The sequence below is a fragment of the Lissotriton helveticus genome, chromosome 11 (assembly GCF_964261635.1).
Source record: "Lissotriton helveticus chromosome 11, aLisHel1.1, whole genome shotgun sequence".
Classification (NCBI taxonomy): domain Eukaryota; kingdom Metazoa; phylum Chordata; class Amphibia; order Caudata; family Salamandridae; genus Lissotriton; species Lissotriton helveticus.
The window spans coordinates 802,599,531-802,622,293 of record NC_136072.1 but is presented as its reverse complement, the minus strand read 5'-3'; the positions used below and the strand labels follow the sequence as shown (position 1 = coordinate 802,622,293).

General features: G+C 40.3%; 1 protein-coding gene across 1 annotated transcript in view; it reads left to right on the top strand.

Annotated features, from left to right (window-relative positions):
• Positions 1-22,454, top strand: part of LOC144791185 (interleukin-1 beta-like) — a 37,366-nt gene extending 14,912 nt beyond the window's left edge. The window contains exons 4-6 of the mRNA XM_078665829.1: positions 13,102-13,272; positions 13,730-13,866; positions 21,830-22,454. Of these exons, the coding sequence (XP_078521955.1) occupies positions 13,102-13,272; positions 13,730-13,866; positions 21,830-22,033 (512 nt within the window). The 3' untranslated portion in view covers positions 22,034-22,454. The remainder of the gene's footprint in view (positions 1-13,101; positions 13,273-13,729; positions 13,867-21,829) is intronic.
• Positions 22,455-22,763: the final 309 nt, after the last annotated feature.

Below are 22,763 nucleotides of genomic sequence, written 5' to 3'. Positions count from 1 at the left end.
TTCTCTGCCTTTCGATACTCTCCTGGTCTGAAACTTCTTTTTGTTTTGCTTCTTTGTCTTCAATGGAGACAACCGAATCCTCAGTTATCTTTCCTTTTAACAGATTCTCTTCACCTTCAGAATCTATTTCAATTATTTCCAAGTCTTTTCTTGTCAAATTTCCATTCACTGGCACAGTTTCCAGATGTCGACTTTCTTGTCGATCTTCAGAATCTGGAATTATTTCACCTTCTGTTTCGCCTTCTGCTTCAGAATCAGAATCGTCTGTGGTATCACTTTCAACATCAGAACTCTCAGGAGTTGGTACTGGAATAGTATGACTAGGATGAATCCAACGTTTCAATCCTCTGCACTTTACAGCATTAGTAGTGATCAAAATTATCTGCCTAGGTTTCTGCCATCTAGGAGCTAGACAATTCCTTCTCCGATGTACTTTCGTTCTGACCCAATCGCCAGGTCTCAGATCATGTGTCAAAACCTTTTCATCTGATTGAGCTTCAGTTCCCACCTGATTAGACACAGAAGTTACCATATCAGATAACCTTTTACAGTAATCCAAAATAGCACTGTCATTTATGCTCAACAGTTTACCTACAGGTACAAAAGCTTGCCTCATAACTCTTCCCATTAAAATTTCATGAGGACTCAAACCTGTCTTTTTATCTGGTGTACTTCTTAATGACATCAAAACAAGTGGAAGAGCATCAGTCCACTTTACACCTGTTTCAAGACACATTTTTCCAATTCTGTTTTTAATTGTTCCATTTATTTGTTCAACCACTCCTGATGCCTCTGGTCTGTATGCACAGTGTATTTTCTGCTCAATGCTCAAAGCTTCGCAAATTAACTTCATCAGTTTGTTATCAAAATGGCTTCCTCCATCACTCTCAATAGTGACTGGAAAACCGTACCTTGGGATGATTTCTCTGAGCATTAGTTTTGCCACTGTAATTGAATCACAATGTCGTGTAGGGAAAGCCTCTACCCATCTTGAAAATAAGCATACAATTACAAGCACATATTTCAAACAATTGTGTAAGGGCATTTCAATGAAATCCATTTGTAACCTGGTAAAGGGACCACCCTCTCGACCAATTATTCCTGTCCCCACCACTGATTTTCTGTTTGGATTCATTTGTTGGCATGACAAACACCTTTGACAAAAAGATTCTGCAATAGTTCTAAACTTGGTATTGAACCATGTTTCTCTGAAAAGTCTAACCATAGAATCTCTTCCCAGATGTGCTGGACCATGATATAATCTGGCCATGTCAGCAATCAAACAATTTGGTAAGACTACTCTGCCATCTTTGTAAACCCACACTCCATCTTCTTCACGTGGTCTACAATCTGATCTTAACCACAAGTCTTTTTCTTCATCTTCTGCTTCATTTTGTAAATCTCTAATCTCATGCCATGTTTCTACAACAGTTGTTAGCATTAATGAATTTGAATCAGTCTCTTTACTCCTCTCCCGATTGTATGAATAATTTTTCCTTGCGCAGTATTTAGCTGTTTAATCTGCGAAGGCATTTTCCTTGGAAATATAATCAGTTCCTCTAGTGTGCGCTGCACACTTAACAATGGCGATTTCTTTTGGCAATTGTATTGCTTCAATTAATCTCCTAATGAAAACTGCATTTTTAATTGGTGATCCTGCTGATGTCATGTATCCTCTCTGTGACCAGAGTTGTCCATAATCATGCACAACTCCGTACCGATACTGACTATCAGTAATGATGGTAACTCTTATATCCTTTGATATTTCACATGCACGAATTAAAGCAATTAATTCAGCCACCTGTGCTGAACGAACTCCTTCAAGACATGATGCTTCTTCAACATCTACGACTGTACAAACTGAATATGAAGCTTTTAAGACACCTCCTTCGGATCTTAAGCATGACCCATCTACAAAGTAGACAAAATCCGATTCAGACAAAGGTCTGTCTTTGATGTCTTTTCTTGGTTTTGTGCAGAATTCCATGACATCTAAACATTCATGTTCTGTTTCAATGTCATCAACAATTTCAGAATCAGGCAGTAATGTAGAAGGATTCAGATTTAAACATCTTGAAATCGAAACATTATCTGCTTCTAGTATGATTTTCTCATACTTTGTCAATCTGCTACTTGTTAAATGTTGAGTCTTACCTCTTGTCAGCAATATTTCAACTGAATGAGGCACAAAAACTTTCACAGGAAATCCCATAATGATCCCCTCACTTTGTTCGAGGCTGATACTTGTAGCTGCAACTGCTTTCAAACAACCTGGTAATGCTTTAGCAATTGGATCAAGAACTGCAGAGAAGTATGCAATAGGTTTCTTTAAATTTCCATGTCTCTGAATTAACACAGATAATGCACATCCTTCTCTCTCACTGCAATACAGTTCAAAATCTTTCTCATAATTTGGCATACCTAAAGCAGGAGCTTGACATAAGCTCTTTTTCAGGTTCTCAAAAGAATCCATCTCAGCATCATTGAGAATAATTGGATCTTTTACATCTGACTTTGTCAGTCTTTGTAGTGGTTTTGCAATTACTGAAAATCCACTTATCCATTGTCGACAGTAACCAACCATTCCCAAGAACATTCTGACCTGTCTTTGTGTTCTTGGTGGTAACATTGCTTGAATCATTTTTATTCTCTCTATTGTTACTTGTCTTTTTCCCTTTGCAATTCTGTGACCAAGATATTTTACTTCTTGTTTGCAAAACTGTAGTTTTGCTGGGGACACTTTATGTCCTTCTTCTGCAAGGCGATTTAACAGAATTATTGTGTCTGTTACACAATTTTCTCTTGTCTTTGCAGCTATTAACAAATCATCAATATACTGCACTAGCGTAGACCTACCAGGTAAGTCTAGGTCTTCTAATGATCTTTTTAACAGTTCGTTAAAGATTGAAGGACTTTCTGTATAGCCCTGAGGGATTCTTGACCATCCGAGGGTCTTACCTTGGAATCTGAAAGCAAAGATTTCATAACTGTCTGGATGTAAGGGAACAGTAAAGAATGCATTGCAAAGGTCAATGACTGTATACCATTCAGCATCATGTGGAATCTGAAATAGAATTACTGCTGGATTTGGAACCACAGGACAACATGGAACGACAATTTGATTAACTTTTCTCAAATCTTGTACGATTCTAAATGTTCCGTTAGACTTTTTAACTCCCATAATTGGTGAATTACAAGAACTACTCTCCATTTCTTTTAATACACCTTGCTTGATTAATTTTTCAATTATAGGTGTAATACCTTCAATTGTTTCTGTTTTCATTTTATATTGTGGAGTGTTTGGAAATTCTATTCCCTGTTTCAATGTAATTTTTACTGGATCTACGTTTTTCATCAGACCCATCTCATTTCCAGTAAAATCCCATATTTCAGATTTCACTGTTTCTTTGAGTTCTTCAGGTAAATCTTTTTCTTCAAATACAGGAAACAATTTTGTTTCTTCTGCTTCCATCATCATCATTGTCATTTTGTATAAACCATCTTCCTCCATTGTTTGTAACTCAACTCCATCAGGAGAACAATATATTCTACAATTCATTTTACATAGGATGTCTCTGCCCAATAGATTCACTGGACTACTATTACAAACCACAAATCTGTGTTTGTCTCTGTAGTTTCCAATTTCAACTGGTACTGGATCAGTTAAGTCAGTTTTAATTTGCTGATTACTTACTCCGACAACTTGGATGGTATCCCCAGAGAGAGGTAGGTTTTCAATTTCCACTGATCTAACAGTAGAACGGGTAGCACCAGTGTCCACTAGAAAAGTGATGTCTACATCATTAACTTTCCCGTTTACAAAAGGACCAGACTGGTCAACCTCAAGAGTGGCTCCAACAACACACTCTTCCTCCTCTCTCGGGCACCGTCAGCAATAATCATCAGAATCGCTGTCTTGACTTTCTGTTAATAAAAACTGTTGTGAAGCATTTTGCATTTGAACTCTTTGCTGCTTTTGCTGTTTTTGTGGTTTTATTACCTGTTCACTTCCCTGAAATCCCACGTTTGGATTATATTTTTGAACTCCCCCACAATTCGGAAAAGGTGGTTGTGGCAATTGGTCTTGGCGATTATTCACCTGTTGTTGTTGCTGTTGCTGTAACTGTCGTTGAATATTTAATTCGTTTAACCCCTGTTGTATCTGTAGCTGTCGCTGCAGGTCAACACCATTCTGCATCTGTGGATTCAATAAGGGATTCTTTAAGTTTTTAGGAGGATGAGGACACTCGTCTCTCCAATGTCCAATTTCGCCACAATTAAAACAAGGTAATCTTTGTTTCAACTCCTCAATCTTTGGGCTAAATTTCTTTGGGAAATTATTATTTTTAAACTTTCCTTGTATCTGGTTTGTATTTCCAGTTTGAACAAAATTAGTGTTCTTATTACCCATGCTGGCAATCTGTTGCTCAGCCACCTTTACCTGAGCCCACATGGCTTTCTCCTTGAGTTTCTTCTGTTTTACTTCTATTTCATCACTGCAATACTTAGCTTTTCTTAGAATATCATCTACAGATAGTGATTGCCATCCGACAATACTATTTCTGATCATTTCTCCAATTTCAGGTTTTAGTCCATAAACAAATCTATAGACAAAATGGCTCATGTCTTTTTCATCTAATTTTTCATAACCACTGTATTGTTTAAAGATTAACAGTAGTCTTTCATAAAAAGAATGAACTGATTCTTTTGTTTCCTGTTCTGTTCTTTCTATTTTAACCCAATCGACTTCTTTGGGTGGAATTTTGTTTTTCATCCAAACAATTACTTTTTCATAAAAATCCATTACAAGTGGATTTGGAGCACCTGTTTCTTTGATTCGCTCAGGTTCTGTTTTTGGCCAACTAATCGATATCTTGCATTCTGTCCAAAGATCTGATGGAACTACAATATCAAAAAATCCATCTAAATCAATCCACAGAACTTTTGACACTTTGATAAATCTATCAACTTGCCTGTACCACTCAACTGGTTTTTCCCTTAATTTCGGAAAGTCATTTGTAAATAATAGAATGTCCTGTCTCGACCAAGGGACATGAACATATCCTCCACCTGCAATTTCTCTCATTGGAAATTGTTTTGACAATTTTTCCAATCTTTCATCTTCCTTCTTTTTCGTCCATTTTACTCTCCATTTATTCAGTTCTCCTAGCTTTTTGATATATACAATCAAATCTTTTATATGTACTATTCTTCCCATTGAGTTCAAACTCTCAATGTCACTTTCTGAAAAGTCTAATCTATAATGTTTCGCAAAATTCTTTTGTTTACTCACATCGATTTCAAGTTCTGCTGCTAGATCCTCTAGTTGATCATATTTATTTTTTGTTTTCCACTGAATGCTTTTACAAATGAACAGTAGTTCATCATCTCGATAGTAATTTAAACTATCAGGACCAATTGTTCCAATTATTAATTCTTCGATATTCGCTTTTAATTTGGCCACATCAAGTTTTGGTGTGGTTACCCTGACTTCAGGACTCCCTATATCTGATATAGCACCCATTGGTGTTTTTGGAGATAAATCCTCATTAAAGGTTAAATCAGGCATTCTCGATTTAGAAGAGTTTATTTCAGATAAGTCTGAATAAAATTTTTCAGCAGCCTTTTGAATTTCTGTATTTAAAGGAATAGTTAATCCTGTTTTGTTAGTTTCCTTTTGGTCAAATACAGGCTGAACAGGGCCAATTGTTACTGGAACTGTCACAGCTTCCATGCCTTTTGTCATTCTTTTTATTAATTCTTCTTTAGATCTTAAATATTCATTATAATCAACATCTTCAACATTTCTTGCCTCTCTTGTATAATCTTTTGGAGGTTCTCTTGCTCTTGGAGCCATTGTAAAATGTCTACCTTCATTTCGAGCATTCTCGAATTCTGGTCTTCTAGGAGTTTCAATGATTTCACAATTATTTGGATAAAGTTTAGGAGCTTCATTAATTGGAGGTGCACTCGGTGAAGTTTCAGTAGAAACCACCGGAGTAGACCATGATCTAGGAGGTCTTAAAGGCTGATTCTTTCTAGCAGTTGTATATATTTCTTCCATAACTGCATCCTCAGATTCACTTTCCATAGATTTCCCTGTAGGAGTACCCATTACCATTTCATGAATTAAATACAATCCTTCACTCATGTTTCCCTGTCTCCACATTCGCAATCTATCTTCATGAGTTTCTCTTCTCCAAGGTGGATTTTTAGAAGGTCTTTTAATTCCACTAGCTTCTCTTTGTAATTGATACATCTCGTCTTCCCACTCAACTAAAGCTTCAAATTGAGTTGGTCTCGGTTTCGGAACAAGAGCATTCATTTTCTCTCGTAAATTTCTCAAGACTTTTACATTAAATGAACCATCATCAGGCCAAGTTAAAACACCGTCGTTCTTAGTATAGCGTTTCCAACTATCGAACCATAAGACAGTATGATATCCATATTCACCTTCCATATACGCTGCAGGTGTTTTATACTTATGAAGTAGTTTACCACCTCGCGTTTCGATTTTCTTGTCAGGTGAAAATAAATTCTTAAACTTCTGAAATAATGTTGGCTTTTTCTCAACATGTTTAAAATGATAACTCATTTTTAAGAGTTAAATCTAATTCACAAAATCGTTCGTAAAATATTTCCGGGATGTTCCGTAAAACAACCAATCCGTGCGCGAAACACACCAACAAGCCAATGACAGTTGAGCTACGTCACTTTTCTGCTCAACCAATAAATTTGGAGTTTTTCCGAAGGACCAATCAGCTCACAGGTCGTCAGAGACTCAAGAGCCAATCAGAATATAGCTTGTGACGTAGGTCACCCAATCCCAGCGCGGCTCTGTGACGTACACAGCAGCTGCGGTTTCTCGTTTCTCACTACTGGCGCTTACCCCTTCTTCACAAAATCTTTTCACAGCGTCATTTTAAGGACACTTTTCAGTGTAAATTAATTCTTAACAATGACTATAAGGACAACATCTGTTCGTTTCACTATTTAGGATAGTTTACATACATTCAAGTATCCACACTTCGGAATAGACGGCGCTATTCACACTAAGGATAATATTCAATTGTTAGTAGAGTAACCTTACCCCACCCTTCTAACACGTATAATTATGAACTCGCTTTGCTCTGAACCCACCGCGAAGTGAAAGTTCTAAGAGTTCCACTTGAACATAAAATACAATTCAAACTCGCACTTTCACACTGAAATTTCCCTAATTTCAAACACACATGAAATCCGTACAGGACTCTCACCTGTTTATAGAGATCATGCACCGTTAGCAAAATAACGACGTTATCCGTACAGGGCTCTCACCTGTTTATAGATATGAAACATGTACCCGTACAGGACTCTAACCTGTTTATAGATAATCATGCACCGACGCTAATTTACCCTTCACTCAAGCTCGGATATAACTAATACTCTCATCACAGTGAGTTTTATGGAAGGCGCTTTGTCCCTATTCTCATGCTGCTTTAATTTCTTAGAAAACCCTCACTTTACAAGATTCAGACCTAGCCCTAAAACTGTGCTGCTCGGCGACAACACTATGGTACACGGCGATACCTCTTGTGATACTCGGCGATATCACTACAAACAGAACAGATGGCTTGCGTGACTAATTTCTCGCCACACAATCTATACCGGTATAGCTTACAGATAGCACGAAAAACGAACTCAACATGTGTTAAAACATCGATCCTATTTCCATACCATAATACTTTAGTAACCCTTAGCAACCACCATATTACCTTGGTTACTCTTAGCAACCATCAATTTCTGCTACCAGAGAATTGATCCAGCGGTCTATAGAAAATATATCATAAACAACGCTACCCAACTTCATAACCTATAAACAAAATGCTATACTAAAATTTGGACCCATTTATAAACCTGACATATTTTGGGCCTACTGAATCAGGTGGTCAGATTAAATCTATATACACATTATCTACAAACTATATACATTTTTATACATCTGCGGAAAGAATATTGTCATTAGAATAAAACTTTATCATTTAAACGACCACCATTGGCGACGTGATCTAGCTAATAGTAACCTACACTCCTGAATAATCAAGACCAGCTTGTTTGTCAAAAGTAAGATTTTATTTACTAAATTATGGTATATAAGTTGATAGTTTTATAAATGAATTTTATTAGCAATAAAGCAAGCATGATTGTAAAGAAACATAAGTAAAATACAATTTAAGCAAGTGAATCAAAATTAAAGTAAATATATAAAGTTTAACATTTCTAAAACCTAATTCCCTAACTGAGCTAAATAGATAGAATTTAAAGTAAAGTTCTTTGAGGATTCTTACGTGCTCCACGCAAAGTCCGACAGCACTTCACCCTCATCGGAAAGTCAGAAAGCAGCAGCCAGCCCATCCCTAGGGGCATGACTTTTTATACCTTTCTACGCTAACTAAACTACGCAAAGGAAAGTTTTCAGAAATCTTCGACGTCCCATTGGCTGAGAGTGACAAGTGACATGTCACCCACTTTTCAAAACTTCCATTAAGTCACTTTTCTTAGAGACCATTGTCCCTTCCGAGTGCAACCAGGAGCTTCCTAGGATTGCAACATTTGTATAAAGTCATTCTCACAGCGTCCATTGACTTCCAATTGACTTCCGCGGATGCCAAGTTAAGGACTGACAAAATGTTCTTTTTCGACCTTGGCCATGTCCGACAGAATGATGATAGCACGTCAGTTTTTGCTTTGTGAACGCAGCTTTTGATGAACAATTTATTTCAGAATGGGCGTCTCAGCACTTTTGCAGAAGTAAAATTCAGCATATTGTAGCTCGGGCAGACAAGGCCCAAAAGCAGACAACTTATGTTTTCTAATATAAAACAAACACAAGAAAAGTATTAATGTAAGAAATAATGTAGATTCTGTATCCACCCCAAGATTTACTAATTAATTAACCCACCCGATTAATCAAAATGTTACCTAGCCATTGCAAACAAATAAAGCAGCGTTTATATCTACCAGTCTCCGTTATTCCATGAGACTTATATGCACCTAGAATAGTAGAAATGACATCACACAGACAAGGAAAAGCAAAACAAGCACATGCTTCTTTTAAGTTTGCAGCAGTTAGTAATGACAAAAACGAAAACAATAAATTATTTTATTATTTTGCACGAACAAAAAGATGCAACAATTATGCACGTTTATGAGCACACATGTTAGTCCCCCCCATGTGTAAAGTTTAATCTAAGTTGTATTAGCACGACATATCACAAATCATTAATATTATTATTCATGTTATGGAAATGTGACTTCACGAGTTTAAACAAAATTTTGTTTTCTAACTCGCTCCATCATCTGCCTTCCGGATTCCAGAGCCTGGATAAGCAGACAGACTACAGCAGTATCATGGAAGAGCGAATTGACCATTGTCATAAGACCTTTTCTTCTCATAGGTTAAAATAAACAATAGTGCAGGTCCCGGGCTCTTTCGTATAACAAGACTTTAACTGCATCTCTGGGTTAAGGCCCCAGGAGATTTAAATGTGCATGGGGTTATTTTGGCTCCTATTAGCAAAGGGCAAGACCTAGAATTTGCTTAATTGTCCTAATTTTAGCACAGCGTAGACGGACTTCCATACAGTCTATCCTTCGCCATGACAGCACATTCAAGCTAATAACCAATAGAACTGAGTTAATACAGAATAGCTACCTTAGCTACCTGGGCCAGGCTGCACCAGGGAGTATCGCAGTGATGGCGGGATATAGCTTAGCGCACTGTGTGATGAGGCATGCCCCCTTTTACTTGTCTCGAGTAGTCTTATGCATACAAGTTGCTAATTATCCCAAGCGCATGCCCTGGCAGGCTCCACTTGTCCATCTATGGCGTTCGGCCACTTTTCTCTCCTCATTTCTGCAGCCTATAAGCAGCACTTTGGCTTTCTCCGGTGCCTGTACCTATGAGCGTTAAACATTTGATAGGTATCGAGCATATCTTATGGATGAGCCCAGTGTGAACAGCCTTTGGCTGTTTAATACGTGTTTGCCGGGAATGTGGGCCACTTCTCCGTGGGGTTCCGGGGTCACTCGTGGTCCCAACCCTCCCTGCTGGTAGACAGGCCTACCCAGGAACGAATGGTTACGCATGCGTTAGTGTCACTGGTGCTTGTTGGGTAACCAATCGTTGCTTTAGTAGCACATAGCGGTTACTAGAGGTTAGTAATAAGTGTATGTCACTACGAGTTATTACACTGGTAGAAGATCACTTGACATGTTGTCAGACTCTCTGACAACAGGTGATGGTATTTAACTACGCTGACGATTTACAGCTGTTTACGATTGATAACTCTGAAACCTCCATCTTGCACTTTCAATCGACCATGAGGTACATCAAAGCCTGGATGGACCAAAATCAGCTGAAATTAAACCCGGGAAAAACCGAGTTAGTCCTCACTGGAGATAGCGCCAAACACTGGGGCCCCCACTATTGGCCATTGGACTTGGGTCAAGCCCCGACCCCCATCTCCATCGGCAAAGACACTTGGGGTCACCGTGGACTGTGATCTTTCGCTAAAAGCACAAGTGGGCCAGGTGGCCTCGAAGTGCTTTTTCTAATTAAGAAAAATCCGGAAGGTCCGGCGCCTTCTCACCCTGGAAGCAGCTACCCAGGTAGTGATCACCACCGTTTTGTCCCATCTGGACTACGCGAACTCTATTTATTTAGGTCTCCCCCTTTACTTGTCAAAACGTCTCCAGATGGTGCAAAACTATGCCGCTAGATTGATATTGAATCAACCTAGGTGGCACCCAGCCACCCCCTTACTTATGAAACTCCATTGGCTTCCGTTGATCCAATGTTGCACTTTTAAAACGGGATGCATGATTTTTAAATCCTTACATTGCAAAAGTCCCAAATTCATTGACCAACTTATTACAAAGTATGTACCATCCCATAACCTCCGCTCATCCCTTCACGGCCTCCTTCAGATACCCCCTTTTAAACTCGAGCGCTCTGGTGGTCGTAGGTTTGCAACACTGGCTCCTTGTCTGTGGAACACCTTCCCTCTTGAGATTCGGACCTGCCAGGACCTCCTCTCATTTCGGAAAGCTTTAAAGACCTGGCTCTACAGACAAGCATACCAATAACTCTCCATCTCACATCCATGACTATGTTACTGTTGATTTTAGCGCCAGAAACCAACCGGTGATAGTGCGCTCAATAAATGCCTTATTAACATAACATAACATAACTCTCTTACAACAAGATCTCACAACTAATCTGTACTCTGTTGTGTGGGGGCAGTATTGGCGGCTTGTGCCCATTATGATTAGAAGACTGGGTGGCCTGTACTCAGCTGCACCCTTTCCTGGGCTTTGAGATCTCCCCCACTGACCGTACTTGTCAGCTGGACTGCATAGTCTTGCACAGCGTAGGTGCACTTGGAACCATGGCGTCTTGCGAGCCAGCTAGGATACAAAAGTCTTATGAGAAAAGCGGCATCCCAGTACTCCGGGAAACACGCTCTGCGTTGTTTAACATGTCCTTCGCATCGTTGATAGTTGGAGAGGCCGGCAAAAGGCAGCTAACGTGCCTAGTGTGGGCTTCCGCTGCCGGGTCCCACAGGGGATCTAGCAGGCTTCCTGGGATAATTGTCAGGTAAATTCAACTTGGGGTGTACAGGCTACCCAGTTATTGGAAGTTGTGTTCACTATTAAGCCTTAGTGTTGGGCACTACTTGGTTCTCTACGCAGTGGTATGGCAGAAGGCTAGAATTGCCAGGTGAACGGAGTGCAAGTGGGAGCCTATTTTTCCTATAGACTAAGGAGTAAGATAGCAATGTCGCTTGCTATAAAGACCAGCAGCAGTCCGACATCCGACATTCTTCTATGTGCTGCAGAAATATGAAATTTTTCTTTCTGATAGTCATGGTAATTTTCCTCGTTTTAACCATAACTCCTTAATTATCAGAGGGATGGAAAGGTCACAGCGGAGGCACGTTACTGATGTTGCTGATCTGACATTTAATCCATGCGGTAGCTGGGACAGCGGCCCTGCAGCTTTCCCTACATGTTTTATTGCAGAAACCTTAAAGTGCATTCCCTGTAAAACAGAACTTCCAACAGCTTTCTCCCTTTTAGTATGGACGCGCTCAATGCACTAATCATCCACTAGAGTTTTGGACAAGTCTGGTCTAAAGGCTGTGCCAATTGTGGACGCTAAGGTTTGATGGCATGCGAGTAAGCAAGTAAAGCTACGATAGTAAAATTAAATTATGCTAAATACCTTAGTAGTGACACTGCTAACTGAGAAACGTTAATTGCAAGACATATGTACAAAGGTTGCAGGTAGGAAGGAGGCTAAGTAGTGGGGGGCCCGGCCGGCGACGGTTGCCGCCGGCCGGGCTGTGGCGGAGTTACAGGGCAATCCGGAAGCAGAGAAGTTCAGCACTGGACCTCAGCGGGCACATAGGGGTGCCAGAGCCTAAGACCTGGGGCCTCATGGGAGGTTCCGGGAACACGTGTCGCCGCCCCATTTGTCCTTCGGGCGGTTGTGGGCCTGTGCAACCGGGGGTTTGCCTAGTACGCCCCGCAAGGGGCGTGAGTATAATGTTTACCATAAGGGGCAGCACATGGTGGTTCGCCACGGTGCTGCCTGGCTCATCAGACGGGCAGGTGGCGAGAATGCGGCCTGCCCTTGGATTGCCCGTAAGATAACCCACTATGATTACATAACGTTGTATGTAATAAAATAAACCTGCAGCAGTTTCTTCCCAGTCTAACACTGGTGTCTAGTGTGTTATTTGCGGGATGCATGCTAAGTGTGGGGTGGGGGGGGGGGGTCCTGTTGCCATGATGTGTCTATGGGCCTTGCAGTAAGACCAAGCAGGAGAGGGGGGCTCTACTCCAAAGAGACAGGGCACCAAATAGACGGTCAGTCAAAATATGTTGCAGTAAGACCCCGACAAGCTATTAGGAGGGGCCGACATGGACTTTATCTACCCACATGGAGCTGAAATTAGCATAAAGACTAAAGTTCACTGAAAACAGCCATTCTGGGTCACAGAAGTTCCAGGTGCCCTCCCAACTTGTACTAACTACCTGTTCATCTCCTCTCTTCAGGTGGAGCTGACCTACAAGAATCAGCCACATTAGACCAGGGGTTCCGGCATTTCTCGAACTATCTGTGCCGCATCACTGACGCCACCAACAAGAGCTTGGTACTGTACAATGCACTCGGACAGACCCATCTTGTGGCCCTATACCCACAGGGGTCCAACTCGGAACGCCAAGGTGAGCAGAGGCGTGACTGCACGCGTAGACATGCAGGAGCTTTACAAATGTTTACTGCCATGTACCGTCAAGTAAATCTTACAGCGGCATGCAGCTTGGCTTCAAGCACATCTATTCCACATACAGAGCAGTGTTTTTTTAAAAACATTTGCAGTTTTATATAGCGCGAAATCGACCTGAAGATATTTGAGCGAGCGCTTTACACGAGCACTAGTTACGTTACCCAAGCACACATTCCTTCTTGGTAGGCACGGGGAGATCAAGTGATTTGCCTACAATCGCAAGTTGTTGAGCAGACAAGGCTTGAACCTGGTTCCCTAGCTCCAAATTCGGCAGCTCTAGTCATTAAGCCACATCTCCTAGTTTGTCTAAAGAAGCCACGACTAAACCAGCATACCATTACTTGTCAGTGCGACTCAGTTTATCACTAAAATTAACATTACCATTTTCTCTACAGCAACTTTGAATATGAACTTTTACTCTTGGTTACCTGGGAGAAATAGCAGGAAGCAGCCCGTCACGCTGAGCATTGTGGGAAGCAACCTCTTCCTGTCCTGCGCATTGGTGGATGAGAAGCCCAAGCTACGCCTAGAGGTAATCTGAAGCGATGGTATTGTGACCAATGGTTACCAGGCATTATTATTATTATTATTATTATTATTATTATTATTCAGCATTTATTAAGCGCATAGCTACCCAGAGACATCCCAGCGCTATTAACATCAAACAGTACAACAGACTGGTCATTTATGGGGCGGCATTTTGAAACCACCACCAGGTTTTGAGGAGCTTCCGGAATGAGAGATGGTGGGTCACTGAGCAAAGATGTGACAGGAGGGTGTTCCACAATCTAGCAGTGTTATATGAGCAGGAACGACCTCCACATCTTACCATTTTTGATTTAGGGACCGCGGCTAACAATCGGTTCCTTAGACTCCACTACCGCAAGAAGGGCAGTTCCCGTACCATGTTGTGTTCGGAATCCTGTTTAGGAGCAGTGCAATAAATTATGAGTTTCTAAACTCTAAGAGAATCCTATTGACCTATTTTTCTAAAATCTTACTTATCCCAGGGAGAAGAGAAATGGGATGGTAATTACCCAGAACTTCAGGCATTACATTTTTAAGCAGTGCCGTCACCATAGCATGTTTCCATGATGGAGGGACTTGCCAATAGAAACGGATAGATTTAGCACTTCCCGTATGACTGAGTACTACTTCAGCGTTGCGTAGAAAATGGGGAGATGCCTGGTCAAGAGGAGAGCCAGATTTTACTTGGGAGAAGATTTCTGATAAAGTGTCCAGGTTCATGACTGGAAGTTCCTCTAGTAGATGTTTAATGTAGGGAGGGGATTGTCTCTCTTAAGGTCACTGGGACAGGAGGAGCGAGGAAATATATTGTAAATATCTTGGATCTTTTTGTGAAAGAAAACTGCAAGTTCATTGTAGTGGGCTGGGGTGACATAACTGGATGGAGACGCTCCAGAAGATTCTTCGCAATGTGAAAGATTTCCGGAGGAGCGTTAGCTGCTAGATTCGTTTTTTTATTGTAATGGCAGCATGTGCTTTCTTTTACTTCAGTTTGGTAGAGTTTTGTAGACTCTACACTTCTATTCAATTGGTTTGTTCTAGTCTTTCCCCCATTTCCTTTCCAGTCTTTTGCAGGTTTGTTTATATTCCAGAAGCTTAGGTGAGTAACATGGTGACACTTTCTCTCTAGCCCTTTCATGGCTAGGTTTATACAATTGTATTCTGTGGGATTTAGATTTAATTATAGGATATGTCAGAACCAGTGACTGTCAGCTACAGTGGAGAAGAAATCAATGCCTTACTAGCTAGGACTCCATCTTTATTGAGTGGAGATCAACCTGTGCACAAACTACCAATCTAGACAAAGTTGAAAGATTGAAACAACTTAAAAAGAAAAATATTCGTACTCAACTACATGCTAAAGTACTATCGGAACATATTAAAAGTAAAACGATTCCAGTAGGACTTCAAGTCAAAAATATTCCTGTAATCTTTACCACGACAAAATTTATCTAAACAGATTCGGAGGAGTAGGAACAAAATGTTCAATAGACTGGATGGTACTTTCAGTTGAAACAGCCCTAAGACTTAATGAGGAAGAACTAAAAGAGATAGAAACATTAGAACAGGAGATTTTGGGTGATACCACTATTACCGATGCAAAAACGTTATTAGAATCAGTTGTAAAAACGATTGCAGACTTTACAGCACATAACACTAATGTTAAGATAACAAAAGTTGCAAGGGATATTAAAAACTTTAAATTGGAGGAAGTCTATCCATATCTTAAGGACGACTTCTTCCAAAATAACAACCCCAGTTCATTAAATCTGCAATATAGGAGCAGATCTCGTAATAAATTTATTACATTCTCTGATTCATCGTCCGACTCAGATCAGGGACAACACGGTGGGTATCAAACATATCCCTACAGTACAAGAGCAGGGCCACCTTTTTTCAACAGAGGCAGGTACCGATCAAGAGGTGGAGGGCCACGCTGGAGGGGTTACAACCAACAGGCGGGCCCATTCATACCACATGGAGCATACCAACAACCACAACAGTATCAGAATCAAGAATCAGAACCCTTCCGCACGAGGAGGAGAACATACAGACGATAAGGAATAATATGTTGGGGGAGGTAGAACAAACATCAATTATACCCATCTATAACCTATCGAAACATATCCCTACCGAGGCTGAGTTATCACTATTATCTAAAGGGTTATCATTTGTACCTATATTTCTTCAGAATCCAGTAGATACTAAGACGGAAGTTCTCCAATTTTTGAGAAAGATTAGACTAAAAGTATTCTTTATGGATAGAGAATATGAAGAACAGACTAATGTGAGTGGACTCAGAAATAAATCAACATTTATTCCCGAGAGTATACTTTTACCTCCAGAAGTCCTACTGTTTGAAACCCAAGTTCTACGTGAGTTAGACACTTTACAAACTAAAAAAATATTCTTTAATTCAAATTGTAGTAGATTAGAACGAACAGCCTTGAGAGACCTATCCCAAAATCCGGCAGTGATTATTAAACCTGCGGATAAAGGGGGAGGGATAGTGCTGTGGGACACGGACAAATATGATGAAGTGATGTCCCAACTATCTAATACAAGACATTACAGAATACTGACAAATAACCCCACTCTCAAACTCAAACAAGAAATCTTAGAATTAAGTAAGAATGGGTGGGAAAATGGGTTCTTGTGTGAAAAAGAATTTGACTTTTTAAATAGTGACAACAATAAAATTCCAAATATTTATGTACTACCTAAAGTGCACAAATCCACGACTAGTCCACCAGGGAGACCCATTGTGTCTGCCTGTGGTTCATTGCTAGAACCACTAGCAAAATTCATCGACACTTTTCTACTACCTTTGGTTAAAAATACTAGATCATACATTAGGGACACAATGGATTTAATATCAAAGGTTGAAAGTTTGCCATACAATACAGAAAATCAACGACTGGTCTCCTTTGATATTGAATCATTGTATACGAATATTCCCCAGGACGAAGCTTTAGCAGTGATGAGACATGTTTTAGATCAAAGAGTTCGACCTCATCAAGTTCCCACCGATTTTTTTAATATCAGTCGGCGAGGATTTGTCTTAAATAATTTTTTCAGTTTCAAGAATAATCTATACTTACAAATATCGGGAGTGGCCATGGGCTGTAGCTTTTCACCAGAGATAGCCAACTTAGTGATGGCTGAATTTGAAGACAAATGGATATATAGCGACACCAACCCCTTTAAGACCCAGGTGGAATTTTGGTGTCGCTATATAGATGACATATTTTTGATCTGGAATGGAGATGAGACAGGTCTGTTAGAGTTCCATAATTGGTTGAATTCAAGAACCATCGAGTTCAATTTTACTTTAGAAAAAGACCAACACAAGATCAATTTTTTGGATGTTTATATCCAACACAACAATGGAGAGTTACAAGTAAGTCTGTATACGAAACCAACAGACCGTAATACTCTCTTACATTTTACGAGCAGCCACCCTCGCACGTTAAAAGAGAATTTACCTTACGGCCAATTTCTCCGTGTGAGGAGAAATTGTAGCAATAAGGAGGACTACTTTGACAATGCGGAGAAACTAAAAGAAAAACTGGTGGCTAGAGGGTATCCGAAAAGGTTAGTAGAGAATGCCCCTAAAAGAGCGTGGTATACCCGAAGAGAAGTATTACTAGTACCAAAAACAAGAGAAAAGAATACTCCACTTACTTGTGTCCTGACCTATGATCCGAAGGCTAATAAAATCAAAAAATTGATACAAAAAAATTGGAAATTGATAGAACATCTTGGAGTCACCAAACCATTATTTGCTTTTAAAAAGGGCAAAAATGTACGCCAACATCTAGTTAGAGCGGCGAGAACAACTGCCCCTCAACAGACCAATCTGAGAGACCTATTAGGCTTACCACCGGTTTTGGGACACTACAGATGCCAAAATTGTTTGGCCTGTACATTGACGAAAGACACCAAAGAAGTAGAGTTGAATGGACAGACCCATTACCAAAGATCTTTTTCCAATTGCAATACTAAGAATACTATTTATTGTATTATGTGCCCATGCAATAAGATCTACGTGGGACAATCTACACAACAAATAAACGTATTTTACAACATAAATCACGGGTTAAATGTAAAACACAAGGTGCCCCCTTAGTACAACACTTTCAGGACATGAATCACACTGAAAAAGATATACGATGGACAGTACTAGGAGTAGTGGAGGGTACGAATACAGAAGAAATAGAGATGAAATTGAATAGATTGGAAGCAAGATTTATTGAAAAATACCACACAGCATCTAATGGTTTAAATGACAGAGATGAGATATGGGCATTGCTACATTAAAGGCTGATATTGACATGATATATCTGTTGTAAATATTTGGTAAATAGAAAAAAAGACTGCATGCATATAAGATTGTAAAGAGTAGAGGCATTCCTTTATGGGCTATAAGGTACAACCATATGGACATACACATATATATATTTCTGGTATTTATATTTTCTAACAGAAAAGAGTTTCCAGATTTCATAGAAGTAGCTCTTTTAGTCCGCTTTTTGTGTTCCTGAAAAACGAGTGGAAAAACATATAGTATTGCCCTTATTATTACTATTATTATTTCTAGATTTATATATATTTTTCTGCAATTATATGGAGAAACTATGCTTTGTGGTCTGTTCTCGATGTTTAAAAACAAGAGAGTGGGAAATCATCATTTTTTGCCTGAATACGAGAGAGTTGGAAAACAGGGTAGTCCTCTCTCAGTATCGATGGATGTAGGCTTTTTAATTCCAGTTCCGTACCACGTGGTCTGCCGACCGACGTGGTTGAACGATATCCGGCAAACGAAAGAAGCGAGGGGACACGGCGTAAAGTATTCCTATTCAGGTATGTGTAATTCTACACTGGCATACCGACTCGGCTTTAGAAAGCAAAAGAATAGTTATCCGCTACCGTTCCTCTATATAGCTTGACTTTAGATACGCTCTTTTTCACAGAACGGTGTCCGTTGTGGAAGTAATAAAGTGCCCCAGCGTCAATATACCCAAAAAAATGAAGGTAAATTTAGCGTTTTAAAGGCGAGTTCATTCATTTTTTCACTAATTCTACTTACTGTGTGTTTGAAAATACGCTGTACTTCTGTTTTAGAATTTGAAGAGAAAAGAAGTAACAATATCGGTTGTGAAAATAGTGGCAACTTGAAGGACCACTAAGTCTTAGAACAGTCTGGAAACAACATTAGGTAAATCCCTGCCCTATTCGGTAGCATACTATGTCGATTTTCTTTGAATAAGAATTAGTGATTTTCGGTATCATTTGTGTTAACAGCGCATCCTCATAGGTGCTCACCCGGCTGTTCTCCGTGCCCCCCTGCAAAAATAAGATTGAGGGTAACAGTATACTTTCATTACAATGGTCTCGAGAATAGTTTTTATTTTTATTTATATCTAGGTTTAAAAAGATTGCATGTGTTATGGGTCACTTGAACACATTTTTATTTAGTGAATCACATTTGGGTGTTTAATGTAATGGATCACAGGATGCCGGTACACTCTAAGGAATGGAATAATTACAAATGTATATATGGTGATACATGGTGGAACAGCAGGATTTGAAATAATATAGAAGGAACGTGTAAAGAAAAAGAAATGTATTATTTTATGAATCCCTGATAGTTTTATTATTTTGTGTTGATTGTACATAATGTATATATAATTTTCGAATTATAGATGGACCCTGGAAAGCCCATGTCCTGATGAGGCCCATAGTCAGAGGGCTGAAACGCGTCGACAGTTCTACAATGACACCCGATATGAAATTATGAAAGTGTTGGTAGAATAAACAAAAGAGAGTACACTAAAATACTGAGGTGGAAATATTGCACCTTGTGCACTCCATTGGTTTACGGGTGATCTGTGTTTAAAGGAATGCCATTTATAATTTTACAAAGCATCCTTTCCCTGTGAATGTATAGGGCAAAAAGGTCCAATAGGTGATTTGACCTACAATGTATAATATGTGTATATATGTATAATATGTGTTTTGTGTGTATATATTTATGTAATTTTCTGTATATTTGTTTTGTGGATGGACAAAAAAAGATAGCACTTTAAGCATAAAAAATGAAAAAATAAAATTGATATATGCTTTAAAGAAGAATTGCTTGGTTAAGCGTGCTGGACTATACTAGGGTATAGGCTGTCTTTGTAAAATAGATTCATTGATTGTTCTTTATGAGTTATTGAAGGTAGGACTAATTCATGTTTTTCCTGCTACAAATTGAGTGAGTATTGATCCCCTGGTATCACAGTTTTTCTTCTACAGGTTTAATAGGGATGACTGCATCCAAGGAAGACTCTATCCACTGAGTGAATGTTCCTGTGGCTGAGATAGGGTTGGAGTCTAATGTAAGCTTGGTATCTTTAAGGGCCGAGATCAAAGGTCCTAGAGGTCGTTTAGACCATGGATGTTCCCCACTACTGGTGGTTTTAACAGCAGCTGATTGTGTCGATGTGTTCCAGGAGATGGGGATCAAAAAGTAATCTGACCAGGGATAGGGTCGCACACTAAGAGCTCATTGTCATTTGAAAGAACAGGGTCTAGAATGTGGCCTTTACTACGAGTAGTCCATTGACCCTCTGTATTGGCTGGATAGATAATAGGTCTTTGGCAGATTCAGGAGCTTCCGACTTTGAGGGGGTCATCTAAATGCAGCTTGAGATCCGCCTAAGTGAAGTTGGGGGGGGAGGTAGCTAGAGGGGCAGCTGTATCGGGTAGAGATTTAAGGAATTGTCCACAAGTACCTAGGGAGGGGGCTGTAAATTAAGATTCCTGAAAAGATGTGAGTGGCAGAGAATGTAATTGCGAAGGAGACGTTCTCGCAGTCTGATATGAGATCAGGCTCCCCACTACATTTAAAAGAATCCTTAAGAATGATAGCAATGCCTCCACCTTTCCTCTTTTTGCAAGCTTTCCACTGAATATAGTAACAAGGAGGGAGGGTTTGCACAAGATCAGGTTCAGACTCCTTGAGAAGCCAAGTCTTAGTTAAAAATACTGCTTCGGGTTGTTCCTCTTCTAAAAAATATAGTTCAGAGGAGTGTACAACTATCCACCCCCCCGTTCTTCTTTTGTACTTAACTTCGAGGTTTGCGCTGTAGGTTGGTTATCAAACATAAGTGCAGGAGGGCTCCATCTTTACTAGATTCGGTTTGGCCTGTTTATTCACTAATTTACATGCGGAATCAACTTTGAGCTTTAGCCGTGCCACTCAAGATCTTCTGTACCTTCAGGAACCTACAAATGTGATGTTCAGGACCCACTCAGAATGGTGCAGGAGTCTTGTGCGTTCAAAACTACCACCCCTTCTGCGCATGCCCAGATACATTTGGTTACATATTTTAAACATTGGGTCTGGATGCCCTAGAGTTAGTGACAAGGAGGCCCAGATTGCCAAGCAAACTTTTGGAAACCTGACCTTCATGAGGTAGGGCCTTGTATCTTGAGATAGACTACTCAACCATTCCCCCTCCCCACCCATTTCTGGTCGAGGCTCTAGATGCCACTGCTTCACAGACACCTGTTTCCTGGTTGGGAGGGGTTGGTGGGTGTTTAAGCGCAAGCGTTTACAGCTCCACAGGGCCTGTCATCTCTTGTACCTCGAGGCGCAAGGCTCCATGTGAATCTACCACTGTACCTTGATGATGCTTTTCAAGTCTTCATTTGTGATGTACTTATCCTGTGCCATACAACACTGGCAGTATCCTGTCCTAAGATAGTGGAGGAAAACGTGCATTTGCGTCTGATATTAATTGTAGCACTGTTGTATGTTGGGAAGGGGAAATTACAGACTATCCAAAGGAGTTATTACTGGCTTCCCACCAGACCATTCTAGACATAGCACTCACTGTCCCCATAGGTCTAAGCGTCTCTGGCCCTCCACTGTCCCATCCTCTCTACCTGCTAACCAAACTCTCCCTTTTGTGCTACAGGAAGTGAGTGGGAAGCTGACCAGCCTCAAGGGTGCCCTGGTGCGCTTCATCTTCTTCATGGCGAGTGGGCCAGTCTTTACTTTCGAGTCCGCCACCTGCCCCATGTGGTTCCTCAGCACCTCACAGAACGAGAACATGCCGATGACTGTGAGCAGCTCCAAGGACCAAACAAGCATCCAGAATTTCAAGGTCATCCCGCTCTGAGATGTGCTGGACACTTCATTGAGGTTCAAGGCCAGCGATGGGGCTGGTGAGGCCCCTCTACTGCTGTCACACGCGGGACACAGGACTCTGGCTACATCTTTTCTGTAGACTATCCATTCTGGAGATCGGCTGCCTAGCCATCTCCATCGTTAGGCTCTTATCCATGGCCACCAGTGAATAGTTCGCCAGTTCCAAACTGTCTATGTTCAAGAGCTGTGAGCCGTATGACTGAAAGGAAAATTAATTTGCAATGTTTCCAGAGCTCTTTTTGTTTCATGAACACCATCAAGGATCCATTACATGTGCCTAAACCGGTCGTCATTTCTGCAAACGCATATTCACGAAGACTATTTTCATGCCAGTACATCTTTGAGTGTGTCTGGTGCTGTTAATTTACCCCTGGTGCCAAATACTTATTCACACCAACCAGTTTTAATGTTTTTTTTTTTCTATGTTTTTATTTTTTTATGAATAAATTTAAAAAATGTGACTGTCGTTAGTTTCTGTTATATTATGAAAGCCATACTAGATACCCCTCTATGCGTCTGGTGTGTGAGTGCCTGGCTGTTGTACATGGAAACATGCATGAAATTTAACATTAAACACAACCACCCTGCAGGTAAGAGTACACAGGGGAGCACATACTTCAAGATGGAGTCTTCCCATATTTGAGAGAGATCCTCACAGCGTTATTTGCCAAATGGATGCCACTGGTACCAGCCAGACACAT